At 37.9% G+C, this 12,224-nt stretch overlaps 1 protein-coding gene across 4 annotated transcripts in view; it reads right to left on the bottom strand.

Annotated features, from left to right (window-relative positions):
• Nucleotides 1-7,397, bottom strand: part of LOC149814635 (Peptidase M50 family protein) — a 78,491-nt gene extending 71,094 nt beyond the window's left edge. For 2 of the 4 annotated variants that reach the window (XM_089990261.1, XM_089990259.1), the window contains exons 1-2: nt 7,263-7,391; nt 434-499 (exon numbers count right to left, since the gene is read on the bottom strand). In XM_089990261.1, the coding sequence (XP_089846387.1) occupies nt 434-499; nt 7,263-7,348 (152 nt within the window). In that variant the 5' untranslated portion in view covers nt 7,349-7,391. Of the gene's footprint in view, nt 1-433; nt 500-802; nt 878-7,262 lie in introns of those variants that run through there. The other 2 variants (XM_089990262.1, XM_089990260.1) reach the window with 2 other exon arrangements.
• Nucleotides 7,398-12,224: the final 4,827 nt, after the last annotated feature.

The following is a 12,224-nucleotide window of genomic DNA, read 5'->3' as shown; positions in this document are numbered from 1 at the left end:
AGGAAGAACGGTAAAAGGTGGTATGCTGTGTTAAAATGGTAGTTGTTGCAAACATGATAAAGATTTGGAAGCAGCATAGTAAAGGGTTGTTTGGAGGAAGTGCAAAAGGGAGACTCTCACCTAGGCAGAGGTAAAGTGGCCTAACTTGGATTCACACTGGCCTGGTTTAAGGAGTCGGCTAATGGGGTGAGGTTAGACCTTTTTGCAGACTTTAACTGTACTTGGTTGTTTGTATTGTGTTCTTGTTTCCAGCAGAGCTTTTCGGTTTTGTATTGTCAACCGGTGACTTCTTGTCTCCACTTCCTTTTCTTTCTTCTGATTTGAACAAATTCTCTTCTTCTCAAAGTAAATAAAAAAGAAAAATTTTGATCTGTAAATAATCATCTGAACAAAATTCTGAGAACAGAATTTATCAAAAGAACATAAAAATTACCTTGCATGTCTGAATCCCATTGAGTAGAGCATCTCATTGAATACAAAAATCTTGAATTCACAATACCTTAAAAATAGCCAGAATATGAGAATTCAGAGACTCATTACATACAAAACTCAACAAAATTAATAAGTGATACAAGATAGAAAAACTAATATAATCACCACTGAATGATCTCACTTGGCAACAAAAAAAAAAGGATCGCTAGCCTCTACCAGCACATGCACATAAATGTACAATGTGTGCAGGAAGACTGTTATGAATGACAGGAACCATTTAAAATCATTTAGAAGTTTGCATAAATGATTTGGATGGTAATCCCCATAGAACGTGGCATTTCGATGGTGAACAAAGAAGAAATATTTTTACCTTATAAACTGAAGATAGTGCATTACATGCTTCAACTTTTTAGTAAGGAGATTGACATATCACAACTAGAAGTTGCTTGACACTCCATCATACTTTCAATTCCATGCCCATTGAGAACTGTTAAAAGTGTTAAAAGTAATATTAATAAAGCTGGGGGGTGGTCATACGTAATTTAACATACTTACGTATGTCTTGTTGTAATCTCGTGCAACCTAATCACCTATTTAAATAGGTGGTTAGTCGCAACATGGTATCAGAGCGGGTCTCCCTTCTGGGATGACGTTGCTGCTGATGGTCACGGTAATACTGTTGCTGAACACAGATCGTAAAGGAGGATCAGATGTAGTGGATCCTGAAGACGCTGCAGTTGCTGATCGTGGCGAAGCTGCTAAAACCGTGAACTGCTTGTGGCTTGAAGACGCTGCTGCTGTTGATCGTAGATCGTGAAGAAGGATCTGATGTGTGGATCGTGAGCGGCTCGTGGATCTTGAAGATACTGCAGTTGCTGATTGTGGAGAAGCTGCTGTTGATTGAAGATCGTGTCTGATCATCGTGAAGCATAAGAAGATATCAGACCTGAAGACATCGACTGGATTGGATTGATATCGTTTTGGGGTAAATTTCTTTTTAATGGATGCAGTTGAATTATTGTCGTCGTTGTTGAATGTCTGCGATCAGATCATTGCTGTGGAAGATTAAATGGTAGTTGTTCGAATCTTGAAGTCGATAGTCGTTGTTTAATATTTTGTTGTCGTAATAGTGATCTGATCACTATTCTGATCCGGAAACAAAGTATGCTCCTGTTGCACATAAATAGGTTGGTTGCTAAATTTGTTTTTGCTGTCCCTGGTGAAAGTTTTTTTATGGCTGAGTCTCGTGCTTTGGATAATAACCAAAAAGGAGAGGCCATTGGTGAATATAAGGCCTTTGCAAATCCATTTTCATATGGATCTTCAGTTAAGCTAGATGATTCTAATTATGCAAAGTGGTCTCGCACCTTTATGATGTCGGTTTCGGGTCATCGGAAAAAGCATGTCTTGTTGGAATTGGAACCCACTAAAAGAGCAGGAAAATGTCACCTGGGACGAAGATAATGACATCGTGATGTCATGGATAATGAACAGTATACAACCTCATATAGCTGATGGACTGATTTATTACACATCAGCTAAACAAATGTGGGACAATCTCCGTGATACATATTCTCATGAAACTAATGTAAGTCGTATTCTACAAGTTGAGTAGGAAATTTATCAGTTGCAGCAAGGAGATCAGACTTTAACAGAAGACCCATCAAGAGCAGACTATGGTTGCCCGATTTCTTACAGGGTTGTCATCGAAATTCTCAGTTGTCAAAGTCCAAATGCTAACTAGTTTTGATGTTCATACTCTTGTTGAAGCCTATAATCGTCTGAGTAGGCTTGCCATTACTCTTCCTCAAACTCAATCTGAATCACAAGCATCAGCCCTATCAATCACCTCAAGTCGTGGAAGAGGTACTTTCTTGAACTTTCGAGGAAGAGGTCGCGGCCGCAGTACTGGAGGAAGAGTAAGGCTTCAATGTACATATTGTGGTAAACTTGGACATCTTGAAGATAGGTGTTGGGATAAGACCGGTCGACCTCCTATCCCATCACCTAAACCGAATGTGTCCAAGGCTCAAGTTGTTAAAGTCGAGGCAGAAAACACCACTACCTCTTCCAATGATTCGGTTATTCTCAGTCGTGCAGAGTATGATGAATTGGTGTCTCACTGGCTTCCTAGTTCGAGTGCTCCTATGCCAGTTGTTGATGTGGCATGCTCTAATGGTGACAGCCTAAGTTATCAAGGTAGTAGATGGATTATTGATTCGGGTGCCTCTAGACACTTGTGTGGGACTTCCCATAATTTTTCTAAGCTACATCATATTGCTGAACCTCGCAATGTTATACTTGCTGATGGGAGATCTTCCCCTGTTGTAGGCCAGGGAAACATTCCTATATCCTCCTCACTTCAATTGACTAATGTCCTTCATGCTCCTTCATTTCCTCAGAACTTACTATTTGTTAGTCGTATCGCCAAAAAAAATAACTGTAGGGTGATATTTGATCTTGTGTGCTGTATTTTTCAAGATTTACTGACGGGAAAGAGGATTGGTGGAGGCCATGAGGAGGGTGGTGTCTATTATCTACATCAACCGGTTGGATCCATGAATTCTGTGTTTGAGCCATCTTACAGTACCTATCAGTGGCATCTCCGTCTTGGTCATGTTCCTTTGACAAAGCTTCATAGACTAATTCCTCAGATTTCTCCGTCTGATTCATTCCAATGTGATGCTTGGGCAAACATCACAGAAGCTCCTTTCCTTCTTGTCAGAGTCCATCGAGTAAAGCAATATTTGAGATTTTGCATGCTGATGTATGGTGACCTAGTAGAGTACCTAGTCGATCTCAGTTTCGTTATTACTTAGTTATTGTTGATGATTTTTCCAGATTGTCATGGGTGTTCTTAATAAAAGAAAGGTTGGAGGTTGCCTCCATTCTTATGTCATTAGTCATTGAAATAAAGACTTAGTTTCATTCTCTTGTCAAGATTATCCGCACGGATAATGCTCTCGAGTTCAAGTCCAATGAATTGTTACAATTTTATCGAAATCATGGTATCCGTCCTCAAACTACTTGCGCCTATACATCTCAGCAAAATGGCGTTGCTGAGAGAAAACATAGGCATCTTCTAGATGTAGCTCGTACTCTTATGTTGCAATCAAATTTGCCACCCTCATACTGGGGGGATGCTATTCTCACTGCTTGTTATCTCATTAATCGTATGCCATCTTCATCTTTGGAAGAACAAATCCCTGTTCAAATACTATATCCTAATGCTCCACTGTTCCCGATTTCTCCCAAAGTATTTGGATGTGTTTCCTTTGTTCATAAACTTGGACCTAACCGTGATAAATTATCTGCCCAAGCCATCAAGTGTGTCTTCCTTGGATATCCAAAAAATCAAAAAGGCTACCGGTGTTATGATCCCATCTCCTGTCGAGAGTATGTTAGTGTGGATGTATCTTTCTTTGAATATGTTCCTTATTTTTCTACCACTGCATCCAGACTGCATGTTGAACAGGGTGATTCCCTACCTCTTCTCATTCCTCCTTTTCCCTTGGAGTCGTTTTCTAAGACTATGTCTCATTCTCAGTATCCCACACTTGCTCGGTATCATGATCCTCCTTTGGTGTACACTCGTAGATCACCACCTGAATCAGCACCTACATCACCGTCTTCTTTAGAAGTAAGTTCTCCCGAAAATATTGAGATGTCTAATGTTGATGATGATAGACCTATCGCTCTCAGGAAAGGTAAAAGACAATGCACACTATATCCTATCTCCAAGTTTGTTACTGAGGCACGGCTTGGGGTCCACTTGAAGAATTTTATCTCTGCTTTATCTGTCACTTCTGTCCCACTTAATCATCATCAAGGGTTATTAGATCCTAAGTGGAAGCAAGCAATGCAGGTTGAGATGGATGCTTTGCTCTCATGCGACACATGGGATTTGGTTGTTCCTCCCACTGATGCAGATATCGTTGGATGTAAGTGGGTCTACACCATTAAGTATAATTCGGATGGCTAAATTGAAAGATACAAGGCCCGATTGGTCGCTAAAGGATATACTCAAACATATCGAGTTGACTTCTTTGAGACCTTTTCTCCAGTAGCCCGTCTTGGGACTATTTAGTTGGTCATATCTGTAGTTGTTCATTATGGATGGAGTTTATGTCAGTTAGATGTGAAGAACGCCTTTTTATATGGAGATCTGTCTGAGATTGTGCACATGCAGCAACCTCCTGGGTTTGAGGTCCAGGGGGAGTGTAGCAAGGTGTGCAAACTAAAGAAGGCTACATATGGTCTTAAACAAAGTCCTCGTACATGGTTTTAGAAGTTATTTGAAATTATATCTGCATTTGGCTTCAACTGGTCATCTTCAGATCACTCCTTGTTTATCAAGAAAACCTCTGTTGGTATTGTGGTTATGGTTGTATATGTAGATGATACTATTCTTACAAGGAGTAGTGCAAAGGACATCTCAGACACCAAGATGCATCTTCAGAAGCACTTTGTCAAAAAAGATCTTGGGTCTCTTAGATATTTCTTGGGCATAGAGGTGGCTAGAAATCGTGAGGGGTTAGTTCTATCACAGTGAAAGTATGTTCTTGACCTACTACAGGAAACAGGAATGTTAGGTGCCAAACCAGCAAATATACCAATCGATCATAAACTGCACATGTATGATGAAAAGGCAGAACTTATTGACAGTAGAAGTTTTAGATCCTTGGTTGGTAACACAACCAGATATCTCCCTAACTGTGAGCAAGATAAGCCAATTCATGGACAAACCTACTCGAGTGCATTGGCAGGCAGCTATGATGATTCTCAGGTATTTGAAATTCTCGCCTGGAAAGGGATTGTGATATAAACAAAGCCCTAACCTGGATATAATTGCATACTCAAATGCAGACTATGCAGGGGCCATCGATGATAGAAAGTCCACCACAGGGTTTTGCGTGTTTGTCGGAAGAAACTAAATTACATGGATTAGTAAAAAACAAACTGTGGTAGCTCATTCCAGTGTTGAATCAGAATATAGAGCTATGGCTCAAACAACTGCTGAAATGATGTGGGTTAGGTCCATTCTAAAAGATCTACAAGTGGTGATTTCATCCCAAATGTTGTTGTTGTGTGATAATCGAGCAGCTACTTATATAGCTAACAATCCAGTTTTTCATGAGAGAACGAAACACATTGAAGTTGATTGTCTCTATATACGTGACTTAGTTCAGGCGGGGCATATTTCTACTAGTCATGTGACTTCTGAAGACCAAGTTGCAGACGTCTTCACCAAGCCCCTCGCAAATGCAGGGTTCTCAAGATGTTGCAGCAAGCTGAGCATGATAGATATATATGCTCCAGCTTGAGGGGGAGTGTTAAGAGTAATATTAATAAAGTTGGGGGTGGTCATATGTAATTTAACATAATTACGTATGTCTTGTTGTACTCTCGTGCAACCTAATCACCTATTTAAATAGGTGATTAGGGATTAGGGTTAATGAAGTATTGAACTCTCTCTCTCTCTCTCTCTCTCTCTCTCTCTCTCTCTCTCTCTCTCTCTCTCTCTCTCTCTCTCTCTCTCTCTCTCTCTCTAACAGATCGTAAAGGAGGTTAGTCGCAACGAGAACTAAGGCAGCTTCTTCACCCATATGTGCATAATGCAGTAGAAAATAGGGGTGTGCAACCTGAAACCTGATAAGACTCAAGGCCAGCCTGGCCCAAATAGTAAATCAAGAAGGCTCTGGTGTGAAAAAAAAATTGTTTTTGAATGTATCCTCACCTGGTTTGAGCCCAAGCAGATAGCCATATTTATGGATCAGATCTTTGAACTGAGCTGAATAAGATCCAGCCCAGCTCTATCCTGGGAAGAGTCGGGTTGGCTGCCAGCAGATCAGGCCTTCTCCAGGCCCATTGGCTCTAACGGGTCTGACTCAGCCCAGCCCAACTCAATGCCCACACCTAGTATGAAAGAGTTTGGCAAGTTGTATAGGTAAATCAGAAACCATTTGGAAATTACAATATAAAACTAGGAAGAAACAAGTACATTGTCGCTCTGATCTTCATATCTTTCTCATTCATTATTCTTCATTGATGCAGATTGGCCTATACAAATTCCAGGTTTCAAGTAAAACCAAGGTGTAAAAAAGCTATTTGCACTAGATATGTGAAAACAAACTTTCACCACTACCTGTTTCAATTTTCATTTGCACGTCTTTCAATGCGGCATTCTCAAGAACAGTGTGAATGTCAAACAAAATAACAAGAAACTCATAGGATTGTCATCAGTCGAGTTTCAACTCGTTAGTTTTTGTCGGTCTTACTAGATGAAGTACTTCTCTCGAAAGGATTTATATCTTCATTCTGCTGGAATTTTGCCAATTTTTTGCAGAACACATTTGACATTTAAAATAGAACTCACACTGATACAGAGTCCCAACAATCACAACTCGGACAAATAACTAACCCTTGACAGAACGTGGCGAATATAGTACGTGTGTGTGTGTCTGTTGGTGTTTTACAGAGACCCGACAATAATAAACTCCAGAAGAAAATGGATTGGCATAAATGAAGTATCAACGATCCATCACAATCTTCCAATATTCATTTCATCATTCAATGATGCAAACTACATATTTTCAATTAACAAGAGAGAGAGAGAAAGAGAGATTTGGCTAGCTTTTCAACTTCAATTGATTACCAAGAATCCAAATAAGAACAAATTATTCAAAATAACAAAAAACTAAGGAACCCCACAAAAGAAAACAGTTCGGTTATTGATGACGAAGCGTATTTGTCTACAACAAAAAACAGGGAGTAGAAGCAACAGCAATGGGAAAAGGGAAATAGAGGGAGAGAGGTGAGGGAAGAATCACCAGCAAGAAAGCACGGGGGTTTGGGCCCTTCTTGGAGGAGGAATGAGGGACTGTGCCCTCCTTCCCCATCTTCGTCTCGGTGTCATCTCTCTCTCTCTCTCTCTCTTAGGAACATGATCCTTTAACTTTTCGGTCAAACATATGCGAGGACGCTCGAACGAAAATGGTATCGTAGTTTGGGATTGGAGATTTGGATTTTGGACGGCCCATATTCATTTATTTGCACCTCTAAGTCTTAAAGTCTGTATCACAGAGATACACGGACAAGAGGTCGCATGACGCAGGTTTGACTCGCAAGTTCGATTTTTTTTTTTTTGGAAAATAGGACAATGGAACGCGTAATGTTTTAATTTCTGATCAATAAAAAATATGTGTTATATCTTTTTTTATTAAAAATGCATTTTATTGAAATAATATTAGAAACATTAAAAAAATATTAATGTAATATTAACATAATAGCCTTTCGTGTCAGTGCTTATATCCACGTGTCTGCCAATTAGTATGCACTACCAAAATGGCATGTCCCTGTCACGTAGCTTTAAAGTAAACAGGTTTGGTTCGGCTTGGACCTAGGCATTTTTTAATCTGACTTAATCAGGTTGATAATCAGATGCAAAGTCCACTCGAAAAGTTACTAATGGGAAGTTGAGATTTGATTAGCTAATCTGATATATTTTATATAAAAAACAATCATATTGTACAACAAAAATGATGGGTTTCTCAAAAAAATCATACAATTTTCGAAAATCTGCCTAATGTCTAAAATAGCAAATGTTCTGCTTTAAAATTATCATTTTAACCTTTGCACAATGAAGCTCTTGAGGTTCTCGCGATATATCAATATGCTCATCGGCTATATCAAACACTCACTTAAATATGGATTCAAATGTTTTTTTGCACACATTAACTATATTTGTGAACCTCCAATTAAACTGAAACTTAGAAAGTTCACAAATATCATACTAAGTTCTCATGTATAGCATGAAATTTGTGAGATATAGTGTGAACCTCATGTTAATATATTGTAACATTACAAATAGTGTACTAAATCTGCATATATATAATATGAACTTCATGGGATATAGTGTGAACTTTATGTGATCCTCAAGAAGTCTACAAATTAGGTACTAACTTCGCAAATCATGTCATTATGAATATGCTTGTTTGTGTTTTTTTTTTACGAGCATTAAATGTGAATTTTCTTCATTGTATAAAAACTATTTGCCGCACCTCATGGCCATTTTTTCATAAACTATGATTTTTTGTGGTCTCCAATGTACTTTCCCTTGGCAACAATTTCTTATGACTATTTCTAGCAAAACATAGGCAATGATTAATCGATGGTGCTTCATCGATAGAAGAGACAACGAGTTTTTTTTGTAAGCACATCTTTAACGATTGAACCTGTTATTTTTGTTTTAAATACGGCTTGAATCAGGATTTTTTTTAACATTTGCATGAGTTAATTATGTTGTCGAAGAATTGCATGATTTTTTAGTTATCTTTGCATATTTTATTTTTTTCTTTAATTAAATCATTTGCTTGTGAGTGTTTGTATGATTATATGTTGTGTATCTTGTATTATAAGCATGATTATGCAATATTTTTTGTTTCTTTTGGTTGCTTTCTTAACGGTTTAAGTTTTTTTATACAATATTATATTTCTTTTATGCAATGTTTTTCAACAACTTATGCTTTGTCTCAGTTGCCCACCTTTTATCTATATTCTTTATTGCTAATATAAAAAAAATGAATTTGTTTAATATGATGATTGAGAATATTGACTCAAAGGGGGGTCACACCGACAACATTTGATAGTGTTGAATGACAACAGAAAAATCAAAGGAAGAAAAATATGCATTGGATGATCGTTTGTACTATGAAGTATGGAGTAGACTTAACACATGGTTAGATAGGGAGCATGCTCTCTGGCCAAAAGCCTAAGTGTCCGACATTTTTTACAGAAAATGCAACATCAATGAATTGAGACCCAGCCTTCTACGTTGAAACTCGTAACAACTAACACATTTAATATAGGTCAAACAACAACAAACACTTGAAGTGTGACCCAAATTTAAGGATGAATGTAAAAAAAATTGTTAACGCGTTTGTGGTCATGATTTTGTCTCCCGTCTCGGAAGCATCTAAGGATGGAAAGAGACCTGCGAGAATAGATTGTAGTAATTCGGAGACAATGGACACAAGACACATCGAGGAGGGTTAGAGTCATCAGCAGATGGCAAAGACGAAGTTTTAGGAGAAGAAAAATAGAGGTGGACTCGGGACCCTACAAAAGCTATGGTAGAGGAAGATGAAGGATAAAACAGAATGCTTTCGACCAAAGAACACATGTCTAGAGACTTGAAGGCGACAAGATTGAGGATCAACACAAACCCTTTTGTTTGCCAAAATAGGAGTCGGACCCAACAGAATGAATTATCTCAGACGGGGGCAGTAGTTACAGTGTAACTAGACTGAAATGGGAGGGCCAAGTGTTTTGCCAACTTGCAACCCATACATGAAGACACATCAAACGAGTCAGAGGATTGAAAACTCAGATCACCTAAACACCCTAACTTTGCAAGATGATGAAGACAAGAGACAGAAATATGTACGAGACGCATGTTGATGGTTGTTAACCTTAATCTCTAGATAGAGAAAGATGGAGATGCGGCAACTTGAAGTGACAGTAGCGAGATCAAGATCGTACCTCAGCAAGAGGAGGATGTGAATCCTAAGATTGAGGTTAATGTAGAGGGTCCTTAGAAAATTTAGGTGAGTGAGTGTCCTCAGGAAGTAGAGGTGGGTGGATCGGATGCTCAACCATAGGTTGAGGTGAAGAGTGCACAGGATCATATACAACAGAGACCAATGTCTGGTGCTCTAAGGATGGGTTTGTAGCAGAAAACAAGTTTTGGTTTTCTTGGACAAGTACTTTGTTTATTTGTTATTTTGTATATACATGTTCGTAAAATGTTTGCAATCATTGTCAATCTTATATTCAATCAATGATAAAGTTGTCATATTTATATGACTTACCTCTGAATTTATCTGAAACTCTTTACCAATAAACACTTGCAAGTCTAGTTGGCTGCGAGTTTAGTTTAACTTATGGAATTAGGCGAGTTTAGTTGAGCCTTGAACCATAAAACTTTTAACTTGTAGAACTCTTATCAACACAGTGGAAAGATAATTTCCAAGTTATCCTCAAACTTTGTATTTATTCCCAAAGTATCCCCACTTGTTCAATATAAAACGTTGATCTAGTTCCCACCGACAATTGTATGTTTATTCAATAGAAAATTATCATATCATTAAGTAGATAATTTTGTAAAACAAAGTTGTTGGTTGTGGCAAAGCTTCTTTTTTTACTTACAACCTGAAGAAACTGCACTCAAGACCTGGTTGTGCTAGCTCAGCCTATCATACCTACAGTTGTCATATCGGCAACATAAAACTATGAGGTTGGACCCCATCTTTCTTTTTCCATGTAGCTACGTGGTGACTACGATCTTACCTAAATCAAGTTGGCATTTTCGTTCTCTAAAAAGATGAAATATGACTTGAAAGTTGTTTCTACTTCATGTCTCTGAGTTTGTAGAAACAAAAAATGATTGTATTATATGACAAAAATAACGTGTTTTCGAAAATGCCCCATAATTTATCAAATCTGTCGAATGGATAATATCGTAGGTTCCCAATTATTTCCTTTTGTGTTTACCCTTTGCAGGTGCGAATTTTTTATTTTTGCACGTTATAACACTAAAATAATTAACCCACAAAACTCGTCAACAAAATTGTATATGAGGTTGCAAAATTTGAAAAAAGATTGTGAAATTTCTCAATGCTCACTTGCGAAAATCATAAAATTTGTGAAAGTCCAATAATTGCGAAATTACAAACGAGTATTGTATGAAGTACTATGAAGTTATGAAAAATTATGAAAGTATGATATTGCAAAATGTTTTATTAGAATCACACTCATATTGCAAAATTACTTTTTCTTGTAAAATTTTGTCCCATATAAATAACGCTTCATTTCACAACCCCTTTTTTCCATCTGAATGACCTATTTTTGCAACACTTAGCATTCTTGTCGTCCCCAACCGGTGGTCTTTAATCATTCCAGCAACATTCAACCGAATATTTCAATGGGCAACAACTTTGCGAAAATCCTTCATTGGCTGTTTTTCATTTTTTTGGTGTAAAACAATGCATGTTAGTTTTCTCAATATTTTTTGGGGGGGTTTGGTATAAGTGCACTCTAAAATTAGATGGTGAAGATATATGGATACATCTCTTGGACGCCGATGATGTTCAGTCAATGTTATATAGAGGCAATATTTACTTAGTTGCTAGTAAAGCTACACAAATTAGTAATGTTTGCGAAGTTAAACAAGTTGAAGAATGCATAGTTAAACATTAAGTGGGAGTCTGAAGTGTTGTACAATAATGAAATAATGAAAATTATGTGGATAATGTGTTTTTATCTTTGCCACCAGCTCCTCTGATGAACATCCCACCATTCCCAACAATTAATAAAGAGGGGATCATTGCAAATGATGTGGAACCACTTGGACCAAACCAGTACTAACGATCTTCGTCGTAGGATGTTGTATGACTCTCAGTTTTCCAATGCATATGACAAATCCCCTTGCCTTTTTTTTTGTAGCCTAAACCTTCCTCCTAATTGGTTCTGGAGATCATGATGGTTGTTTGTTTGCCTTTATTGTCCTTTCCCAAGCCTCTGAAGGGTTGTATCTCATTCTTAAAAGCATCAAACAACCTTTTATGAATTTGGCAAAGTCAAGATACCTATGCACCCTCTGAAAGTTGAGTTGTTGATTCTGTCTAAGCACTTAGTGAACTTGGGCCGCTTTAAACAATCATATGTGGCCACCTTAGAAGTATTTCCTAGTGTTAGCACTATAACTAAAGATGAAGTCTCCCTCCTTTTCTAGA

Source organism: Nuphar pumila, chromosome 15, assembly GCF_984573655.1.
Source record: "Nuphar pumila chromosome 15, dmNupPumi1.hap1.1, whole genome shotgun sequence".
NCBI lineage: Eukaryota > Viridiplantae > Streptophyta > Magnoliopsida > Nymphaeales > Nymphaeaceae > Nuphar > Nuphar pumila.
This window is presented reverse-complemented; position numbering and strand designations above follow the sequence as displayed.